Source organism: Odontesthes bonariensis, chromosome 17 (assembly GCF_027942865.1).
Source record: "Odontesthes bonariensis isolate fOdoBon6 chromosome 17, fOdoBon6.hap1, whole genome shotgun sequence".
Taxonomy (NCBI): domain Eukaryota; kingdom Metazoa; phylum Chordata; class Actinopteri; order Atheriniformes; family Atherinopsidae; genus Odontesthes; species Odontesthes bonariensis.
In genome coordinates, this window is record NC_134522.1 from 5,282,293 (window position 1) to 5,304,592 (window position 22,300).

Below are 22,300 nucleotides of genomic sequence, written 5' to 3' on the forward strand. Positions count from 1 at the left end.
ACGTACACCAGCTTCTAAGGAGTTATTGCTGTTATTTTCTCCTTTAGCAGCAGCTAACGCTAACAGCTTAGCTAATGAAGGTGACGTACACCAGCTTCTAAGGAGTTATTGCTGTTCCTCTCTGAAAGATGAACATTATTGTTCCCACATTACTTTGTTAGCTGAAGCTTTCTAGCTGAACGGTTCCGTTCTGTTGATGAGAAAGCATTGTTTGCTAGCATCAGCTGCTAACTTACATCTACACTGCTAAACTGTTTCCCTCTGGGATCAATAGAGGAACTATCTGTATCTGTATGTAGAGCTGGAGTGTTTTTGGTGTGACTGGAGGGACAGCTTCATGCCGCATATAGCTGCTGACCTCCCCAAAAACAAACCAATAGGTAATTTAACCAAAGTTGGTCTCAAACCTCTCAAAAAGACCTCAGAAAATTGTGTTATATTCTTAAAAAGTGAACAGATGCCCTGAAATGAGGGGGACTGTGTATAAAAAGTGTTGTAATTTCTACACGGTGGAGCTGAAATGTATGAAAATGATCATTAAAGTCTGGAATGTGAACTTTAATCACAGCTGAATTGTTTGATTTAGAGTCACTGGGGAGCAGATGGAGGGGGGGTGTCGAAGAAGTTGACAAAAACCATTCAATCATAGAGTTTTAGGAAAACAGATGAGCTGTTAGGAGATGAGAAACTGCTGGAAAAGGAGTTGCAGCAGCTGTTTTCCATTCGTTTATCTCTTTAAAAGTGCCTGAACTGAACAAAACCCTGATGAAGTGGCAACCGAGCTCATCTCAAGCTTATTCCCGGCTGAAAAACACAACAAAGCTCTCTGATTTAAAACTGAATGGAAACAGTTTAATTAAGTTAAGAAATCAACACATTTAAGAAATTTAACTATGTACACAGGTTCTACTGTGTGGATTAAAAAAGACAAAAAGAAGCTTGACACACCAAGCTACAACATTATATTGACTTTGCATTCCACGTACCCATAAATAATGATCTCGGTTTAAATTATAATTACAATCATCCTCGACACTGAGCCGGTGACGTGCTGCAGCCTCCCGGCAATCAACTTGTTCGTGTGGAAAAGAAAAAAAAAAAAAAAAAATCAAGAACATGTCATCAAATTGTTCTTAAATATCACAAAAAGCTACGCTAGAATTACATAAAGCATACCTACCACGTGTTCCATGGGAAACAAAGAAAAGGCAATGGTTTAAGAAGTCATTTCTCATGAGCTACCGGTAAGCTTTAAATCAAACGTTCAAGCGGTTTCAGTCGGGTCATTTACAACGGGTGGACGAGGTGTTTAAAGCGGTCGAGTCATCGCAACGTTAGCTACTTTGTTCAAAATGTACAGAAAAGAAGATTGGTGCAAAACGCTTCAGTCGGAGCCGCTAGCTGGCGAGCCCGACGGTAAACAACTACGCAGAAACTCGCAGGGTTTTAGCGTGTGGGCTATCGTACAGTAGTGGTTGCTGATTCCAGTGTTAGCCGTTTGGTTTCCTCAGTGTTCCTCTTTGTCTCGGCCTTTCTTCTCCTTCTCGTCCTGCAGGGCGGTGCCCAGCTTCTTGATGAGCACCGACAGCACCTTGTCCAGCGGGTCCATCACGCCCCTCTGCAGCCACTTGGGAATCGTGGTCCTGGCGTGGTGGAAGCCCAGTTTCTGCAGGATGTAGTCCACGCCAACGGGGTCGATCTTACGCCCCGTCCAGGAGATGAGCCTGAAATGAGGGGAGTTGTCAGCATCAGAACCACAATCAGAAGTCCACATACGCATTTAATTGGCGTGTTATTCTGGATAAAATGCAGATTACACCCCCTTGTGTTCAACGTGAGGAACTGCATTTGTTTAATTCAGATGGAAACGTCACTTTAGGGCAGAGAGGCTAATCTTAGTGCGAATTTATGTCCACTTTATTGGAAAAAGGGCATTAAATCTCACCAATTTAATAAAATTAAAAAAAAATTTGTGCTGAAATACGGATTTTTAAGAGCGGCATCTAATTATCCTTCAATGGTATCGATTAATAAATGAATTCTGAATCACTTCGGGTCCATTTTGCTGTTACATTTGGAACTCGTCCGCATTTTCTAACATAAAAACCCTGTTCAGGTAGTTTGGATTTTATCTGGTAACAGCGTAAATTAGTCATTTTAACACGTTGTTTTTCTATACGTCTGTAATTCTGTTTGATTTAAAGATTACACCCCCTTGTGTTCAACGTGAGGAACTGCATTTGTTTAATTCAGATGGAAACGTCACTTTAGTGCAGAGAAAGGCTAATCTTAGTGTTTATTTCTGTCCAGTTTGATGAAATAAAGTGCATTAAAATCACACCAATTGAATAACATTAAACATTTTTGTGCTGAAATAAGGATTTGTAAGAGCGGCATCTAATTATCCTTCAATGGTATCGATTAATAAATGAATTCTGAATCCCTTTGGATCCGTTTTGCTGTTACATTTGGAACTCGTCCGCATTTTCTAACATAAAAACCCTGTTCAGGTAGTTTGGATTTTATCTGACACGGTTCATGAACTGTTAACGGTGTGGTAATTAGTCATTTTAACACGTTGTTTCTCTATTCGTCTGTAATTCTGTTTGATTTAAAGATTACACCCCCTTGTGTTCAACGTGAGGAACTGCATTTGTTTAATTCATGCGTTAACGGCACTTTAGGGCAGAGAAAGGCTAATCTTAGGCTGTGTTCAAAACCGCATACTACATACTCATCGATCAGACAGTATGCAGAGCGTTTACCCATAATGCATTTCGCTCCTGCCTGAGCCGAAATCAGCCGGCCTGAAGCTGATTTCTCTTAAGCTCTAAACTCTGTAAACTTTAGCAACATTTGAAACATTTTCAGGAGAGAAAGTAGTCGTTTAGATCCCCAACGTGTTGAAAACCTGACAAAATACCGGCTGTTTACCATTTTGTTCCCACGAATTCGGCGCTACTAAAGCTAGCCGCAGTGAGCAACGCACTTCCGGTTATTTTCACAAAATAAAATACCCGTTGCCTTTTATCATAGGGAAAGCCATTACCATACAATTGGTGCTTTTGTTTTGAAAACAGGAAGTGAACCTACCCTCGTTGTAGCTAGCTTGAAACTGCCGTTTTGACAGGAAATGACGATCGGCGATGTCACGTTACGTTGCATCTTGGGTAGTTTGAGTATGAGTAGTAACCTCATGATGCATACCCAACATTTCGGAGAATCTATTATGCATCCAGGAACTTCTCGCTTACTAAAACTCGCATACTAACTCGAAACGTTAGTAGGAGAAGTATGTATAATGCGGTTTAGAACACAGCCAATGATCACTGGCGTCCCAGAGTCAGTTAAAGGCCAAGCTGCATCATAAAGTGGAACGAAACGGGTCGAATGATGTTTGTTCGAGCCGATGCATTCAGGCATCGACACCGAACCCCCCGTTTGGAGGAAGCGTCTTCAAAAAGAAAGCCGACAGACTTTAAGGCCCCGATGTCGCAGCTTTCTTAATGAACTACTTTACTTTACACTCGTTAGAAAGCAGCTCGGTTCACACCAAAGTTCACCGAACCGAACCGCGGCGCTGACCTGAGAGTCGGTTCCAGGTGCCAGGTGTTGCACATGAACTCTCTCCAGTCCACCGTGGTGTAGTTGATGCCGTCGTCCTTGTCCGCGTCCGCGTCCGTGGAGCTTTCGTCGTGCAGGGCGGTGGGGCTCTTCTGCCCCGGCCGAGCCGCAAACATCCGGGGGGCGAACAGAGCTGAAGAAAAGAAAAGGCAATCAGGTTGTTGCTTTGAAACACTCCACTGCCCTTGTGTTTTCCTTTTAAACACAACCACCCAGAGCGCGGCACAAATTCATTAAAACCACCTTGATGGTATAGATCCAAACACCTGCCTGCACGCCGTTAATTAACCGGGATTAATCAAACACGGATGAAAAGCTTCAGGCTCTCTTTTCTGCAACACAACGGAGCCTCGGCCCTGTTTTAATTGTCGTGGAGCACAAAGACCTGCTCGTTCGCTCCTTTGTGGCGACGTGAAACCCATTAAAAAGCTCCCCGACCTCCCTGCTGGGTGTGAAAACAACACTCGGCTCTGAAACGCGTCCAGCAGCAAACAAACAGATGTGCGCCACTCGTGATCTCCTATTGGGCCGCAGGATGAGTCACTTTCTTGTTTTTTTTGTGCCCAGATGAGTCATGAATTTGTGGGCAGTTGCGAATAAAAAGAGACAAAAGTCTTTGTGTTCTCCCCGAATGAGTGAAAAACTGAGTGACAAAAACCTTTCTCCTTCTCTTTCAGGTAGGCCGACACCAGGTCGTGGAGAAACATGATCAGCTCGGCGTCCATGGTGACGCAGATGTGGTCGGTGAACTCCGTCACCACGCTGCACTCCACTTTGGGTTTGCTATTGGAGTCTGGAACAAACAAAGAGAAAGAAATGAGACGGAAACCAGACCAACAACTGGAATAAAATTCTGTTTTTCATGCACATTCTAAGGTAGAAAAGCTCAGAAAGAGGCTAACTTGAGTTGGTTTCTGTCTCCATCTGATAAGAAAAACCTTTTTTAGGAGCTCTTTAAGGCTCTTTAAGACCGGATGAAGGAGCTGCATCTGTCTTGTTTGAGCGTGGAAACAGACTGATTTTGACTTCCTGCGTTGAGCTTCCAGTTGAAAATGTCAGAAAGGTGCTGGTGACGTCTTCTTTTACTGGGAACCAACTATCTGACCGTTCCACGAAGGGAAGAGCGTCCGGGGCTCAGTAGATATTATCGGTGATTATTATCGATAATGTGACGCCGACAAAGCTGAAACGGTCTGTGAAAATGAAAATGGCCGCCCTCTGAAGGGGGCTCTCCACCAGGAGAAGATGCCCAACTTTCATCGGATGCTTTGACCCAAAAACACGACAGGATGACCAGTCACGACCCATCATCTTCCCCTGGTTTCCTGCTGGGAATAACCAGGCCCAAGGTCACGGCTAGGGATGTACCAATACCGATACTGGTATCGGGCCGATACTATTCTAATATACTCTTACTCGTTAAAGTTAACCGATACCAATTTATTGCATCAAGAGGGTGGCTTGTCATTTTTGTTGTATTTTTTTTACATTGGCGGCTCGGGGAGATGTCGAGCTAATCGGGAACGGTGTGGTTAGGTTGGTGAGACCGAAACCTGTCTTCCAATTCATTGCATTCTGTTTGTGGTAGAAGTATCGGCATCGGTACTCGGATCCAAGTATCGGTATCGTATCGGTTTGCAAACAAGTGGTATCGGTGCGGCCCAAGGTCACGGTCATAGGTCATCCCCATAGGTCACGGCCCCAGGTCACGGCCAAAGGTCACGGCCCCAGGTCACGGCCAAAGGTCACGGCCAAAGGTCACGGCTCCAGGTCACGGCCAAAGGTCATCGATATCTTTTGTAATCGACTTATTCGAGTTATTGGAGGAAATATGAAACCTCACACAGAGTGACATCACTGAAAGCTTCCTACCCGTGAGCGACGGCTCGTCCGGATCTTGCACGTGACTGGACTTAAAGTCCAGCTGCATTCTGGGAAGTGCGAAGATGGTCTCCGTTTCATGGTTGTAGCTGGAGGAGCTGCGGAAGCTGCTCAGCAGACTGGAGCTCTTGGCAGCCACTCCGCTCTCCTGGTTGTTGGCCTCCACATTCCTGAGCAGGTTGAGCTCTGAAACCAGAGATAAAAACGGGTTTAAGCTCTGAAACCAGAGATAAAAACGGGTTTAAGCTCTGAAACCAGAGATAAAAACGGGTTTAAGCTCTGAAACCAGAGATAAAAACGGGTTTAAGCTCTGAAACCAGAGATAAAAAGGGGTTTAAGCTCTGAAACCAGAGATAAAAAGGGGTTTAAGCTCTGAAACCAAAGATAAAAAGGGGTTTAAGCTCTGAAACCAGAGATAAAAAGGGGTTTAAGCTCTGAAACCAGAGATAAAAAGGGGTTTAAGGTCTGAAACCAGAGATAAAAACGGGTTTAAGCTCTGAAACCAGAGATAAAAACGGGTTTAAGCTCTGAAACCAGAGATAAAAAGGGGTTTAAGCTCTGAAACCAGAGATAAAAAGGGGTTTAAGCTCTGAAACCAGAGATAAAAAGGGGTTTAAGCTCTGAAACCAGAGATAAAAACGGGTTTAAGCTCTGAAACCAGAGATAAAAAGGGGTTTAAGCTCTGAAACCAGAGATAAAAAGGGGTTTAAGCTCTGAAACCAGAGATAAAAAGGGGTTTAAGCTCTGAAACCAGAGATAAAAACGGGTTTAAGCTCTGAAACCAGAGATAAAAAGGGGTTTAAGCTCTGAAACCAGAGATAAAAAGGGGTTTAAGCTCTGAAACCAGAGATAAAAAGGGGTTTAAGGTCTGAAACCAGAGATAAAAACGGGTTTAAGCTCTGAAACCAGAGATAAAAACAGGTTTAAGGTCACGTTCGCGCTCCCTCAGCTGGGTTAAACGCCACCTGCGCCCCGTTTACATCCCAGATAACCGGCAGCTGCTGCAAAAAGCGGTCAAATAATTTCTCCATCTGGCCTCTTAATGAGCTACATCAAGCTAAAACTCATTCTTAGCTTAAACATTTAATATTTGATGCCATTTTAGAGCCCCGGCTGCATTAACCTGAGTGGCTTCCGCTGCTTCCACTGAATAAATAACAGTATGAATCCATCAAAATGTACAGTGTGCGCTAAAAATTTATGTTAAAAGGGGAGAAGTTGAAGATGTTGGTTAAAACTTTGCATTTATTCCAAATATCAAATCAAATTATTTGTAGCACATTTCATGTACAAAACAATTCAAAGTGCTGCACATGAAATAAAAGCATTGCAGCAGGGAGTGGAAGAAGCATTAAAAATACATAAAAGAATATAAAGAGAAACAAATAAAATCATTTAAATTTATTTAAAAACAAGCAACAGTCCAGATAAGTTCAAAGATATCGTGCAGATTTCATGCATAGACACATGAGAACAGAAATGTTTTTAACCTGGATTTAAAAATGTCTCCATTTGGTGAAAGTTTAATGTCCACTGGCAGTTTGTTCCACTTGTTTGCAGCATAACAGCTAAATGCTGCTTCTATACGGCCCAGAAAGGACTGAAAAAGCCGATGATTACCTTCATTCCTCATGGCAGTGACGTAGTTGAACCATTCTTTGACCGTGGCCACGCCGTGTGGAGGGTTTTCATGCCGCCGGCGGGTGATTTTGGTTATGGTGGCCATCGGGCTTTCCAGGGCGCCGCACGGCTTCGTCACCATAGTGTTGTGTCCGAGGTGGAAGTCCAGCGTCTGCACGATGTAGGTGGACTCGTCTTTGGAGCCTGAGAGGAGAAGTAACACGAGCCGGTGAGTGAAGATTAAAGAGCACAAAGCGTGCTGGTTTCCAGCTTCCCGTTTGGTCTCACCGTCCTCCCAGATCTTCTGCGCCTCCGTCCAGAAGGCGATGTTGGGCTCCTCCAGGTGGAACAGCGCCCACGACTTGGAGCGGAAGTTGGGCCCGTGGAAGCAGGCCAGCGTCATGTGGTTGCCGTGGAGACTCATCGACCCGCCCAGCTGCACGGCGTCCTCGGGCAGAGGCATCTGGAAGAGGGAGATGTGGCAGCCGGCAATGACCTTCAGCACCCCGGGCCAATGGCGGTGATGGGCGGCGTCCATGTCTGCGCGAGAGAGGGTAAACGGCTCAGGTTTTAGGGTTGTTTTTAAATCGCCACGTGACCTTTAAATCTATTCTTCTGCTTCTTTTATTTCTGATTACTAGGGCTGGGCGACTTAACTCGTTATTATCGCGTTAACCAAATATTTTATCGCGCATTAACGAAGGTTTTATCATTTATTTTATTTTGTAAAAGTCTGTGGCTCACAGGCTCTTATTTTGTAAAAGTCTGTTGCTCACAGGCTTTTATTTTGTAAAAGTCTGTCGCTCACAGGCTTTTATTTTGTAAAAGTCTGTTGCTCACAGGCTTTTATTTTGTAAAAGTCTGTCGCTCACAGGCTTTTATTTTGTAAAAGTCTGTCGCTCACAGGCTTTTATTTTGTAAAAGTCTGTCGCTCACAGGCTTTTATTTTTGTAAAAGTCTGTTGCTCACAGGCTTTTATTTTGTAAAAGTCTGTCGCTCACAGGCTTTTATTTTGTAAAAGTCTGTTGCTCAAAGGCTTTTATTTTGTAAAAGTCTGTCGCTCACAGGCTTTTATTTTGTAAAAGTCTGTTGCTCACAGGCTTTTATTTTGTAAAAGTCTGTCGCTCACAGGCTTTTATTTTGTAAAAGTCTGTCGCTCACAGGCTTTTATTTTGTAAAAGTCTGTTGCTCACAGGCTTTTATTTTGTAAAAGTCTGTTGCTCACAGGCTTTTATTCTGTAAAAGTCTGCTGCTCACAGGCTTTTATTCTGTAAAAGTCTGCTGCTCACAGGCTTTTATTTTGTAAAAGTCTGTTGCTCACAGGCTTTTATTTTGTAAAAGTCTGTTGCTCACAGGCTTTTATTTTGTAAAAGTCTGCTGCTCACAGGCTTTTATTTTGTAAAAGTCTGTTGCTCACAGGCTTTTATTTTGTAAAAGTCTGTTGCTCACAGGCTTTTATTTTGTAAAAGTCTGTTGCTCACAGGCTTTTATTCTGTAAAAGTCTGTTGCTCACAGGCTTTTATTCTGTAAAAGTCTGTTGCTCACAGGCTTTTATTCTGTAAAAGTCTGTTGCTCACAGGCTTTTATTCTGTAAAAGTCTGCTGCTGTCTGCTGTGGAACAGGAAAAGAAAGTAATCGGCGGATCCACCAAACGTGGAGAAGGGTACGGAACTTTTACTCGGCCATTTTCATGTTAAAGTTCTTCCAGACGGCGGAGTCGACAGAACCAAAGTCACCTGTAAACACTGCCAAGTTGAATTGTCTTCTCAGCGTAGTAGTTCCAGTCTAAAATATCACTTAAAGGCAAAACACACAACTGATAGCAGCAAGTCATTCAAGGAAACAGACAGTGGAGCGAGGCTTCTAGATAAAAACTACAGAAAGATGCTGATGTTAAAAGTGTGTTTGCACAACAAATGTTATGGCACTTTCATTCATATGGCAGCACATTTAAAATAAAGCTAAATGCTAAAAGCTATACACTACTTTTGGATTCCTTTTTGGATTCTGCGTACAAATGCGATTAATCGCGATTAATCAGGGAAATCATGTGATTAATTAGATTAAACATTTTAATCGTTGCCCAGCCCTACTTATTAGAATTACAAATGTTTTGCTTCCTGTAACCTGAACAATCGCCGAGGACAACCTGCTGGGTTAAAATAGGTTAAAACAGGTTAAAACAGGAAGGGATGCTTACAAAGCTCCGCGGATCCCTTCTCGGCGTTGATGATGGGGGTCTTGGGGGGCAGGTAGGGGCCGGGGCCCCACGTGGACAGGGCTCGCTTGCTGGTGTCGAACTGCTGCGTGAAAAACTCCTGCAGCTTCATGCCGATCTTTATGAGGTCCGGCGTGGTGGAGCGTGAGATGATCACCTGGAAGATGTCCCACTGCAGGTCCCCGTGGACGAAAATCACACTGGAAGGACACGGAGGGGGGGGGGGGGCAGATATTTGGAGCCGTGGATTAGCTGATAACTAAACTAAGAAAGAGTGAGTGTAGCAGGGAGCGTGAGCTCACCTTTTCTCTGAGATGCTGGTGTCCACGCTGCACAGGTTGACCTTCCACTCGTCCTGCAGCTTCAGGTCGGCGTTGCTGAACACGCCCATCAGGATGCTGGAGCCCATGTAGTCCACGCGCGCCTCCGTGGAGCCCAGGGTGATCTGGATCTTGTGGCTGGGCTGCTGGTTCGGGTGCTCGGAGATGTGGGCTGCGAACGACAAACATCACAGACACGGAAAACATTTACACATTTTTGGAGAATATTCGGGGTCTGACAGAAGTGAGACGCCCATCATTTCTTTCTTTTTTTAGGCTATGGACAGTGTATTTTGATTTCCTAGGAAATGAAAGCAGATATCCTGAAATCCCTCTGTAATTCTCTTTTCATTTTGTGTGTAAACAAAAGGAAAAAATGGCTTCTTTACTAAGTTGTCTGTTTCTGTGTGGACACAACACTGGTTCATCCCTTGAGTTAGGAGCCTTTTTCCTGCCTGAATGGTTCACAGGTCAGAGTTAAGTGGCTTAACAAAGAAAAAACTGGACTGAAGATGAGTGAAAACGCAGAAATTGTCCAAAGAAAAATGTTGAAAGACCTTCAGAAAGTGTTGAAACTATTGCTGAAGATCACTTAAGCTGCTTGGATGCAAAATATAAAGAAATAAAAGGTGTCTCATGACCAAAATGCTTCAAAAACCACATAAAATACTTAATATGGCTGTCAAAGTCATACAAATGTAGTTGGACATTAATTGTTATAGAAGAAATTATAATTAAATGTCTGTTTCTGTTGAGTAAATTAATGTAAAAAAAAAAAAATCTAATAAATTTTTGTTGCTCGTATGACTCCAAATCTGAGGGAATTTTATTCCCGTTTGGTGATATAAAGTCCTGTTTTTCACATTCACTGGAGGTGCTGCGAACAAAGTGCCTAAAGATCCGGTTTAAAACGGCTTCTTTGCTAAGTTGGACACAACACTGGTTCATCCCTTGAGTTAGGAGCCTTTTTCCTGCCTGAATGGTTCACAGCTCAGCGTTAAGTGGCTTAACAAAGAAGAAAAAACACATTCCTGGACTGAAAAATGAGTGGAAAAGCAAAAAAAATCCAAAGAAAAACTCTGAAAGAGTCTCAGAAAGCTGGAGAACTATTGATCAAGACCACCTTAAAAGATTAAAGAAAGAAATGAGGGGCGACTTCACTGTGGTTTTCTGAGTAAATGAGCACATTCAGCGAGTCTGCACACAACTTAAATCATATTCAATCAGAAGGTTTATGGAAGACGACGCTGATTTATTCAGATGCTTTGAATAAAGTGTTTTCATTAGCCCCGAGGACTCAGCGAGTCGCAGAGAAACAGCAGATTGGTTCACTCACAGACCATCTCCAGGGTGTTCACGTCGATGTTGCCACCCACCACGCCGCCCTTGGAGTCCAGCTTGGAGCGGCCGAGCCCGACAGACATGCTGATCTCTCGGTCGCGGTTGCTGCCGACAGAAAGCCGTCCCTGACTCTTCAGCCCGCTGGTCGTCCAGCTGCAGGGGAAACACAGCGTCATTTATCGGCTTCTTTGTCGTCATCGGTGTTGATTTAATGATTTAAATCGCAGCTCAACGGGTTTTTACTGAAGTGGGATCAGATGTTTGTGATGACATGAAACCCACAAAACAGAAACCAGGCAAATAACACCATCACAACGTTAGTTTCTGTCTTTATCGGCCTCGATCACAGTTTAGTTTGTTCACACCGACAGTTTCAGAAGTATCATGAAACAAACAGAGTTAAACTTTAACTTTTAAACTTTAAGGTCGTATTAATCTGAGGTTTCTTCCTCAGCTGCTTCTGAGAGTCTGAGAAGAAAACACGAGTTTCAGCTTTCTGTGCGCCCGTCAACGAGCAAAGTTGGTGTTTCTTTTTACTACAGAGGGGACATATTGTGTCCAGTTTGACACAGTTTTCAGTTCAGACTCCGTAATCAAATCAAATCAAATCAAATTTATTTGTAGCACATTTCATGTACAAAACAGTTCAAAGTGCTTCACATAAAATAAAAGCATTGCAGCAGGGAGTGGAAGAAGCATTAAAAATACATAAAAGAATAAAAGAGAAACATACATAAAGAGAATAATAAAGAAACAACAACATAAAGTTGTGTATCGTCTGCATAACTGTGATAATTGATGTGAAAGTTCTGCAATATCTGACCCAAAGGGAGCATATACAAGTTAAACAGAAGAGGTCCAAGAATTGACCCCTGGGGGACTCCACAAGTCATGGCCACTCGCTCAGACACATGAGAACAGAAATGTTTTTAACCTGGATTCAAAAATGTCTCCATTTGGTGAAAGTTTAATCTCCACTGGCAGTTTGTTCCACTTGTTTGCAGCACAACAGCTAAATGCTGCTTCTCCATGTTTAGTCTGGACTCTGGACTGGACCAGCTGACCTGAGTCCTTGGATCTCAGAGCTCTGCTGGGTTTATATTCTCTGAACACATCACAGATTGTAAACCATCAGCAGGCTTTTAAAATCTATTCTGTGACTGACTGGAAGCCAGAGTAAAGATTTTAAAGCTGCTGTGATGTGTTCAGATCTCTTAGTCCGGGTTAAAACTCCAGCAGCAGCGTTCTGGATGAGCTGCAGATGTTTAATGCTCTTTTTGGGAAGTCCAGTTAAAAGAGCGTTACAGTGATGGAGTCTGCTGGAGATGAACGCATGGATGAGTTTCTCTGTAATAAATGCTTCCAGGAACAGAAAAAGGAGCTTTTTTCACATCACGTCCGACACATTTATGTCACACTCACGTGTTGTTGCCCATGACGTTGCTCATGTTCATCTGGACGGTGAGTTGTTTCAGGTTGATGGCGAACACCACCAGCGTCTCCCAGGGAGACCCCTGCGGACCCGCTGCCTTCCCGTTCTTACCGAAGGCAGGAGTGGACGTTTTAGTCACCGAATCTGGGGAAAAAAAAAAATAAATAAAAATCAGCAAAAGATGAACGGGGGAAGATCTTTTAAAAACAGAGTTGTTGCAGGGTTGCTTGAGTTTTACCCCTGCGGGGAGCCGAGGAGTCCGACACGCTGCGGGTGCGACCCGGCGCCGGAGACTTGAGGTGGCCCAGGCCGCCTGGGGACATGTTGCTGCCGGCGGAGTGCTCTGAGAAGACGCTCGGGGACTGGGGGAGGTGCTGCGCCCCGGTGCTGCGGTCCCAGGTCCCCCAGTAGGCTTTCCGGCTGGACTCGGGGGACAAGTGCTGGGTGACGTTTTCAGCCGAGTCGGGGGTGGCGGGACCGGAGGCTGCAGCGAGGTCAAGGATTAAGAGACGTGAAGCGATGAAAGGGCACGTTAATAACTTTAATAACTGTAATAACTGTTAATAACGGTCCAGGTCAGAATTATTCTGCAACTTCTGCATCTTATTTTTTAGGGCTGGGCAACGATTAAAATGTTTAATCTAATTAATCACATGATTTCCCTGATTAATCGTGATTAATCGCATTTGTACGCAAAATCCAAAAATGAATCCAAAAGTAGTGTATAGCTTTTAGCATTTAGCTTTATTTTAAATGTGCTGCCATATGAATGAAAGTGCCATAACATTTGTTGTGCAAACACACTTTTAACATCAGCATCTTTCTGTAGTTTTTATGTAGAAGCCTCGCTCCACTGTCTGTTTCCTTGAATGACTTGCTGCTATCAGTTGTGTGTTTTGCCTTTAAGTGATATTTTAGACTGGAACTACTACGCTGAGAAGACAATTCAACTTGGCAGTGTTTACAGATGACTTTGGTTCTGTCGACTCCGCCGTCTGGAAGAACTTTAACATGAAAATGGCCGAGTAAAAGTTCCGTACCCTTCTCCACGTTTGGTGGATCCGCCGATTACTTTCTTTTCCTGTTCCACAGCAGACAGCAGCAGACTTTTACAGAATAAAAGCCTGTGAGCAACAGACTTTTACAAAATAAAAGCCTGTGAGCAACAGACTTTTACAATAATAAATTAATTGAAAAAAAAAAAAAAAAATTTTGAGGGTGAAAAAAAAAACTGCGTTAATGCGCGATAAAATATTTATCGGCGTTAAATAATTAACGAGTTAACGCGATAATAACGAGTTAACTCGCCCAGCCCTAATGTTTAATAATTAAGTCACGTTAGGAGAGAACAATCCACCTGGGAGGATGATGGTCTGGTCTCCCAGGAAGAGCCGCCTGGCGATGCTGCGCCGGTACCAGGCTCTCGGGAAAGCCAGGATCTCGCTCAGACGTCTCATGTCGTACTTGAAGGAAGCCGAGCCGATGTCGCAGACAGCTGAGGAGGGAATAACAAATTTAGCTCTTTTAGTGTTGGTTTGATGGAGTGGGCATCTAACATTATGGACCTGTTGGACTCCAACTCTGTTAAATCATTTGAGCAAGATTTTAATATTCCTCACAAAGATTTTTACAAATATCTTCAAATTCGTCATTTTACAGGGTCCCTTCTGAGGGATTGTCCGAATTGGAAAGCATAATAATTTTGGTTAAGTCTCTCAAAAGACTAATTTCAAATATTTATGTTTCACTTCTTTATTTTGATTCTTCAAGCTATGACTCTTTGAAGCTGTTATGGGAACGCGATCTGGAGGTGACGTTCTATCCTGTTGACTGGGACAAGATCTGTAGCGGCGTTTTCCCTAAATGTACCTCAATCTCTATACATGAACAGAACTTTAAGGTTTGTTTTAGAACCTATTACACACCCGTTTGCCTCCAGAGAATGTTTCCTGGCACCTCTGACCTTTGTTAAAAATACATAAAGGGACATTTATTCATATGTTTTGGTCATGTGACCGTATCCGAACTTTCTGGAAGGGGGTACACTCTGTAATCCAGGAGGTCACTGGTAAATTTTTTTTGCTGACTTCCTCTTTCTGTCTCCTCAGTCGAATATGCATACTTCTCATACTACTCCTACTAACTTTTTTTCCCGAATGCATACTAGATTCTCCGAAATGTTGGGTATGCATCACGAGGTTACTACTCATACTCAAACTACCCAAGATGCAACGTAACGTGACGTCGCCGATCGTCATTTCCTGTCAAAACGGCAGTTTCAAGCTAGCTACAACGAGGGTAGGTTCACTTCCTGTTTTCAAAACAAAAGCACCTTTTTTATCGTAATGGCTTTCCCTATGATAAAAGGCAACGGGTATTTTATTTTGTGAAAATAACAGGAAGTGCGTTAGCTCACTGCGGCTAGCTTTTGTAGCGCCGAATTCATGGGAACAAAATTGTAAACAGCCGGTATTTTGTCAGGTTTTCAACACGTTGGGGATCTAAACGACTACTTTCTCGCCTGAAAATGTTTCAAATGTTGCTAAAGTTTACAGAGTTTAGAGCTTAAGGGAAATCAGCTTCAGGCCGGCTGATTTCGGCTCGGGCAGGAGCGAAATGCATTGTGGGTAAACGCTCTGAATACTGTCTGATCGATCAGTATGTAGTATGCAGTATGGAAGTACGTAGTATGGAAGTATGTAGTATATAGTATGGAAGTATGTAGTACATAGTATGGAAGTATGCAGTATGGCAGTATGTAGTATGGAAGTATGTAGTATATAGTATGGAAGTATGTAGTACATAGTATGGAAGTATGTAGTACATAGTATGGAAGTATGCAGTATATAGTATGGAAGTATGTAGTACATAGTATGGAAGTATGTAGTACATAGTATGGAAGTATGCAGTATATAGTATGGAAGTATGTAGTACATAGTATGGAAGTATGCAGTACGTAGTATGGAAGTATGCAGTATATAGTATGGAAGGATGTAGTACATATTATGGAAGTATGCAGTATATAGTATGGAAGTATGTAGTACATAGTATGGAAGTATGTAGTACATAGTATGGAAGTAAGGTAGTATGCAGTATGGCAGTATGTAGTATGGAAGTATGTAGTACATAGTATGGAAGTATGGTAGTATGCAGTATGGAAGTATGGTAGTATGCAGTATGTAGTTTCTAACACAACCATCTGCATCTCTTTGACGCAGATACCAAGTCTTTGTTGATGATTCTTTTATTTCTGGCTAAAAAATGTATTTTGCTGAGGTGGTCAACATGTGGTTAACACAGATTTCTGCTCTTATTCCTCTTGAGAAGTTGACTCATGACCTTAACCATAAATCAGACGAGTTTTGGAGGATCTGGGAACCATCGAGTTCCTTCTTACTGAAACTTTAACTGATCATCTGTCCCTGGAAGAGCAGGGCCGACTGCTTTTCACATTGTTTCATTTTGTTTATTTCAAACACACGATTCACTTACCCGTCTCCTGTCATCTTGCTGATTTTGTACGTGTATGTATGCGTATATAATGGTGTATGCATGGATATATATATATATTTATATATATGTAGAGATACATATTGCAGCGATCGTGTTAGTTTGGGGTGGGATTTTTTTTGTTTTGTTTTTCTAATGTTTGTACACTTACAACTGAAAAAACAATAAATAGAGTATTAAAAAAAAAAAAAAAAAAATATATATATATATATATATATATATATATATATTTTTTTTTAGCTCCTTTAAAAGGTTTTACAGACTCCTCAGGAGCCGAACAATGAGTTTTCAAGCCCTAACTAACGTCCGTCGTCCCGTTTGCCTCGCGGAGGAAAGTCTTTGTGTACCTGAGATGTTGATGAGGGTGGTGTCCATCTTGCCACCTTTGGCGGGAATGAAACTCTCGATGAAGGTGGGACCTCCGGTGCGCCTCATCCTGGACAAGCTGACCTTCACAAACTCCAGGTTGATGCTCAGAGAGTCTTTTCTCCCCGTCACCGAGGACGGCTCCTCGTCTACCGTACCTTCAGAAAAAAAACACGTTTGACCACCGTGGAACTCACTGAATCACAACACCGTGCATCAGCTGACCTTAAGAAGTACGTTTGGGTTATTTTTAAGGCCGCGGAGAATGATTATTCAGGTGATAAAGTGTTCTATCGACTATTCCAACGATTAATTGGATGAGAAAGAGGAAACTTGGCAACACTGAATCAGAATAACATCAGTTAATACGACACCTGAAGAGCTTACAGGCACATTAAGGAGAACATGATGCTTCTGGTAACATTTCAACAGAAATTAGGCTCCGTTTTATGGGAAAAAAATGGCTAAAAATAGGTGGCTTGGGGAACTGCTTCAGTCCCAGTTGTTTTATATGAGTCCTGTCTTCTATGAACTTATTTCAGACAAACTGCAGCTCAGAAACATTAGTGGAATCACATTAAATTAAGTTTTTTCATACCTAGCTGGCCTGGGCCTGGAGGCAAGCCTGTGACTGCAGATTTCTGCTTCCCGGCGCCGTAGGGGTGGAAGACGTAGAGGGAGAAGTCTGACATGCAGGCGGTGAAGCTGAGGCCCGAGGAGTTAATGGGGGGCCCGGTGAGGTCGGACTGGCTGCTGCTGTGGCGGCTCCTGCCCAGAGGGCTGCCCAGCAACGGGGACGCTGGAGGGAGGAGAGAAGGACGCAAAGCAGTCAGTCCAACGCTTAGCAGCAGAAATAAATAAAATATTTAACATTTAGAGGAGGAAGCAAACCGGAATGAAGGTTTTTACGTCTGGAAAAAGGGTCATATGAGACACGGGCTGTGTTCGAAACCGCATACTTCTCCAGTTACTCATACTAACTTTTTGAGTTAGTATGCGAGTTTGAGTAAGTGAGAAGTTCCCGGAGTCATACTAAATTCTCCGAAATGTTGGGTATGCATCATGAGGTTACTACTCATACTCAAACTACCCAAGATGCAACGTAATGTGACGTCGATGGAAGTATGTAGTATGGAAGTATGTAATATGGAAGAATGTAGTATGCAGTATGGAAGTATGTAGTATGGAAGTATGCAGTATGGAAGTATGTAGTATGGAAGTATGTAGTATGGAAGTATGTAGTATGGAAGTATGTAGTATGGAAGTATGTAGTGTGGAAGTATGCAGTATGGAAGTATGTAGTATGGAAGTATGCAGTATGGAAGTATGCAGTATGGAAGTATGCAGTATGGAAGTATGCAGTATGGAAGTATGCAGTATGCAGTATGGAAGTATGCAGTATGGAAGTATGCAGTATGGAAGTATGCAGTATGGAAGTATGTAGTATGCAGTATGGAAGTATGCAGTATGGAAGTATGCAGTATGGAAGTATGTAGTATGCAGTATGGAAGTATGCAGTATGGAAGTATGTAATATGGAAGAATGTAGTATGGAAGTATGTAGTATGGAAGTATGCAGTATGGAAGTATGCAGTATGGAAGTATGCAGTATGGAAGTATGTAGTATGCAGTATGGAAGTATGCAGTATGGAAGTATGTAATATGGAAGTATGCAGTATGGAAGTATGTAGTATGGAAGTATGCAGTATGGAAGTATGTAATATGGAAGTATGCAGTATGGAAGTATGTAGTATGGAAGTATGCAGTATGGAAGTATGCAGTATGGAAGTATGCAGTATGGAAGTATGTAATATGGAAGAATGTAGTATGCAGTATGGAAGTATGCAGTATGGAAGTATGTAATATGGAAGAATGTAGTATGCAGTATGGAAGTATGTAGTATGGAAGTATGCAGTATGGAAGTATGCAGTATGGAAGTATGTAGTATGGAAGTATGTAGTATGGAAGTATGTAGTATGGAAGTATGCAGTATGGAAGTATGTAGTAGAGAAGTATGGAAGTATGCAGTATGGAAGTATGTAGTATGGAAGAATGTAGTATGTAGTATGGAAGTATGTAGTATGGAAGTATGCAGTATGGAAGTATGTAGTATGTAGTATGGAAGTATGTAATAGAAGTATGGAAGTATGTAGTATGGAAGAATGTAGTATGCAGTATGGAAGTATGCAGTATGGAAGTATGTAGTATGGAAGTATATAGTATGCAGTATGTAGTATGCACTATGTAGTATGGAAGTATGTAGTATGGAAGTATGCAGTATGGAAGTATGTAATTGAGAAGTATGGAAGTATGCAGTATGGAAGTATGTAGTATGGAAGAAATGTAGTAGAGAAGTATGGAAGTATGCAGTATGGAAGTATGTCGTATGGAAGTATGTAATAGAGAAGTATGGAAGTATGCAGTATGGAAGTATGTAGTATGGAAGAATGTAGTATGTAGTATGGAAGTATGTAGTATGCAGTATGCAGTATGTAGTATGGAAGAATGTAGTATGTAGTATGGAAGTATGTAGTATGTAGTATGGAAGTATGTAGTATGTAGTATGGAAGTATGGAAGTATGTAGTATGTAGCATGTAGTATGCAGTATGTAGTATGCAGTATGTAGTATGCAGTATGTAGTATGTAGTATGCAGTATGTAGTATGCAGTATGAAGTATGTAGTATGCAGTAAGTAGTATGCAGTATGTAGTATGCAGTATGTAGTATGTAGTATGCAGTATGTAGTATGTAGTATGCAGTATGTAGTATGCAGTATGAAGTATGTAGTATGAAGTATGTAGTATGTAGTATATCGTATGCAGTATGTAGTATGCAGTATGTAGTATGGAAGTATGCAGTATGTAGTATGAAGTATGTAGTATGCAGTATGAAGTATGTAGTATGCAGTATGTAGTATGTAGTATGTCATATGCAGTATGTAGTATGCAGTATGTAGTATGGAAGTATGCAGTATGTAGTATGTAGTATGTAGTATGCAGTATGTAGTATGCAGTATGCAGTATGTAGTATGCACTATGTAGTATGGAAGTATGCAGTATGGATGTATGCAGTATGAAGTATGTAGTATGCAGTATGTAGTATGTAGTATGTCGTATGCAGTATGTAGTATGCAGTATGTAGTATGGAAGTATGCAGTATGTAGTATGTAGTATGTAGTATGCAGTATGTAGTATGCAGTATGCAGTATGCAGTATGCACTATGTAGTATGGAAGTATGCAGTATGGAAGTATGCAGTATGGAAGTATGTAGTATGGAAGTATGTAGTTTGGAAATATGTAGTATGTAGTATGGAAATATGTAGTATGTAATATGGAAGAATGTAGTATGTAGTATGGAAGTATGTAGTCTGTAGTATGGAAGTATGTAGTATGTAGTATGCAGTATGTAAGTATGTAATATGTAGTATGTAATATGGAAGTATGTAGTATGTAGTATGCAGTATGTAGTATAAAGTATGTAGTATGTAGTATTTCGTATGTAGTATGCAGTATGAAGTATGTAGTATGCAGTATGTAGTATGCAGTATGCAGTATGTAGTATGCAGCATGTAGTATGTAGTATGAAGTATGTAGTATGCAGTATGTAGTATGCAGTATGTAGTATGTAGTATGCAGTATGTAGTATGCAGTATGCAGTATGTAGTATGCAGTATGTAGTATGTAGTATGTAGTATGCAGTATGTCGTATGCAGTATGTAGTATGTCGTATGCAGTATGTAGTATGCAGCATGAAGTATGTAGTATGCAGTATGTAGTATGAAGTATGTAGTATGTAAGTATGTAGTATGTAGTATGCAGTATGTAGTATGTAGTATGTCGTATGCAGTATGTAGTATGAAGTATGTAGTATGCAGTATGTAATATGAAGTATGTAGTATGCAGTATGAAGTATGTAGTATGCAGTATGTAGTATGTAGTATGTCGTATGCAGTATGTAGTATGAAGTATGTAGTATGCAGTATGTAATATGAAGTATGTAGTATGCAGTATGAAGTATGTAGTATGCAGTATGTAGTATGTCGTATGCAGTATGTAGTATGCAGTATGTAGTATGTAGTATGCAGTATGCAGTATGAAGTATGCAGTATGAAGTATGCAGTATGTAGTATGTAGTATGTCGTATGCAGTATGTAGTATGTAGTATGCAGTATGTAGTATGCACTATGTAGTATGGAAGTATGCAGTATGGAAGTATGTAGTATGTAGTATGGAAGTATGTAATAGAGAAGTATGTAGTATGCAGTATGCAGTATGGAAGTATGCAGTATGGAAGTATGTAGTATGGAAGAATGTAGTATGCAGTATGTAGTATGTAGTATGCAGTATGTAAGTATGTAGTATGTAGTATGCAGTATGCAGTATGTAGTATGCAGTATGGAAGTATGCAGTATGGAAGTATGTAGTATGGAAGTATGTAGTATGCAGTATGTAGTATGTAGTATGTAGTATGTAAGTATGTAGTATGTAGTATGCAGTATGCAGTATGTAGTATGCAGTATGTAAGTATGTAGTATGTAGTATGTAGTATGCACTATGTAGTATGGAAGTATGTAGTATGGAAGTATGCAGTATGGAAGTATGTAGTATGTAGTATGGAAGTATGTAATAGAGAAGTATGTAGTATGCAAGTATGCAGTATGGAAGTATGTAGTATGGAAGAATGTAGTATGTAGTATGGAAGTATGTAGTATGTAGTATGCAGTATGTAGTATGTAGTATGCAGTATGTAAGTATGTAGTATGCAGTATGTAGTATGCAGTATGTAAGTATGTAGTATGTAGCATGCAGTATGTAGTATGTAGTATGCAGTATGTAGTATGTAGTATGCAGTATGTAGTATGTAGTATTTCGTATGCAGTATGTAAGTATGCAGTATGTAGTATGTAATATGGAAGTATGTAGTATGCAGTATGCAGTATGTAGTATGTAGTATGTAGTATTTCGTATGCAGTATGAAGTATGTAGTATGCAGTATGTAGTATGCAGTATGTAGTATGCAGTATGTAGTATGCAGTATGCAGCATGTAGTATGCAGCATGTAGTATGTAGTATGCAGTATGTAGTATGTAGTATGAAGTATGTAGTATGCAGTATGTAGTATGCAGTATGCAGTATGTAGTATGCAGTATGTCGTATGCAGTATGTAGTATGCAGTATGCAGTATGTAGTATGCAGTATGCAGTATGCAGTATGTAGTATGCAGTATGTAGTATGCAGTATGTAGTATGCAGTATGTAGTATGCAGCATGTAGTATGTAGTATGAAGTATGTAGTATGCAGTAAGAAGTATGTAGTATGCAATATGTAGTATGCAGTATGTAGTATGCAGTATGCAGTATGTAGTATGCAGTATGCAGTATGTAGTATGCAGTATGCAGTATGTAGTATGCAGTATGCAGTATGTGCTTTTGAACACAGCCACAGGTTTTAGAGGTAAGAGCGCCACAGTCTGCTCACCTTTGCTGGGAGGTACTTTAGGGACGTGCTGCCCGGGTGGAGTGGAGGAGGGCGGGTGGGGTCCCTCTGTGGTGTGGGCCGCCGTCGGGGTCTCCAGTTCTCCGCGGTTGGAGGAGAAGACCAGGTCCAAAGAGGGCAGCTTCAGCATGCACTCCACCCTGGACATGGGCAGGCAGCTGAAGCGGATCTGGGAGGGCTACAGACAAACGGGAAGCAGGATGTTAGGAGATTGAGTTCTTCACCGTTCCCGTGGAAACAAGGCCCAAGAGTTGGGCCAATACGGATCCCAGGGAGTGGATCAGTACCTGGACTCTGACGTAGACCACCACGTCCACGGGGAAGGAGGAGTAGGCCGACGTGGACGAGGAAACCAGCGAGGTGGTGGATTCCTCCAGCTGTTCCACCGTGTCGAACTGACCCATGTCCTCCTCCTGGGTGGCCACGGCTGATCACATGCACACAAACACATCAAAGTTTAGCGTGCACGTCGGGAACAGAAGCATTATTCAG

General features: G+C 41.8%; 1 protein-coding gene across 12 annotated transcripts in view; it reads right to left on the reverse strand.

Moving 5' to 3' along the window:
- Positions 1 to 830: 830 nt before the first annotated feature.
- kiaa1109 (KIAA1109 ortholog) overlaps positions 831 to 22,300 on the reverse strand; it is a 140,672-nt gene continuing 119,202 nt past the window's right edge. For all 12 annotated transcript variants that reach the window (XM_075447490.1, XM_075447496.1, XM_075447493.1 and 9 more), the window contains 16 exons: positions 22,096 to 22,235; positions 21,791 to 21,986; positions 16,911 to 17,111; positions 16,294 to 16,470; positions 13,794 to 13,931; positions 12,675 to 12,920; positions 12,427 to 12,580; positions 11,000 to 11,157; positions 9,646 to 9,835; positions 9,326 to 9,543; positions 7,414 to 7,665; positions 7,126 to 7,329; positions 5,497 to 5,691; positions 4,283 to 4,417; positions 3,586 to 3,757; positions 831 to 1,724 (listed from right to left, as the gene is read on the reverse strand). In XM_075447490.1, the coding sequence (XP_075303605.1) occupies positions 1,508 to 1,724; positions 3,586 to 3,757; positions 4,283 to 4,417; positions 5,497 to 5,691; positions 7,126 to 7,329; positions 7,414 to 7,665; positions 9,326 to 9,543; positions 9,646 to 9,835; positions 11,000 to 11,157; positions 12,427 to 12,580; positions 12,675 to 12,920; positions 13,794 to 13,931; positions 16,294 to 16,470; positions 16,911 to 17,111; positions 21,791 to 21,986; positions 22,096 to 22,235 (2,993 nt within the window). In that variant the 3' untranslated portion in view covers positions 831 to 1,507. The remainder of the gene's footprint in view (positions 1,725 to 3,585; positions 3,758 to 4,282; positions 4,418 to 5,496; positions 5,692 to 7,125; positions 7,330 to 7,413; positions 7,666 to 9,325; positions 9,544 to 9,645; positions 9,836 to 10,999; positions 11,158 to 12,426; positions 12,581 to 12,674; positions 12,921 to 13,793; positions 13,932 to 16,293; positions 16,471 to 16,910; positions 17,112 to 21,790; positions 21,987 to 22,095; positions 22,236 to 22,300) is intronic.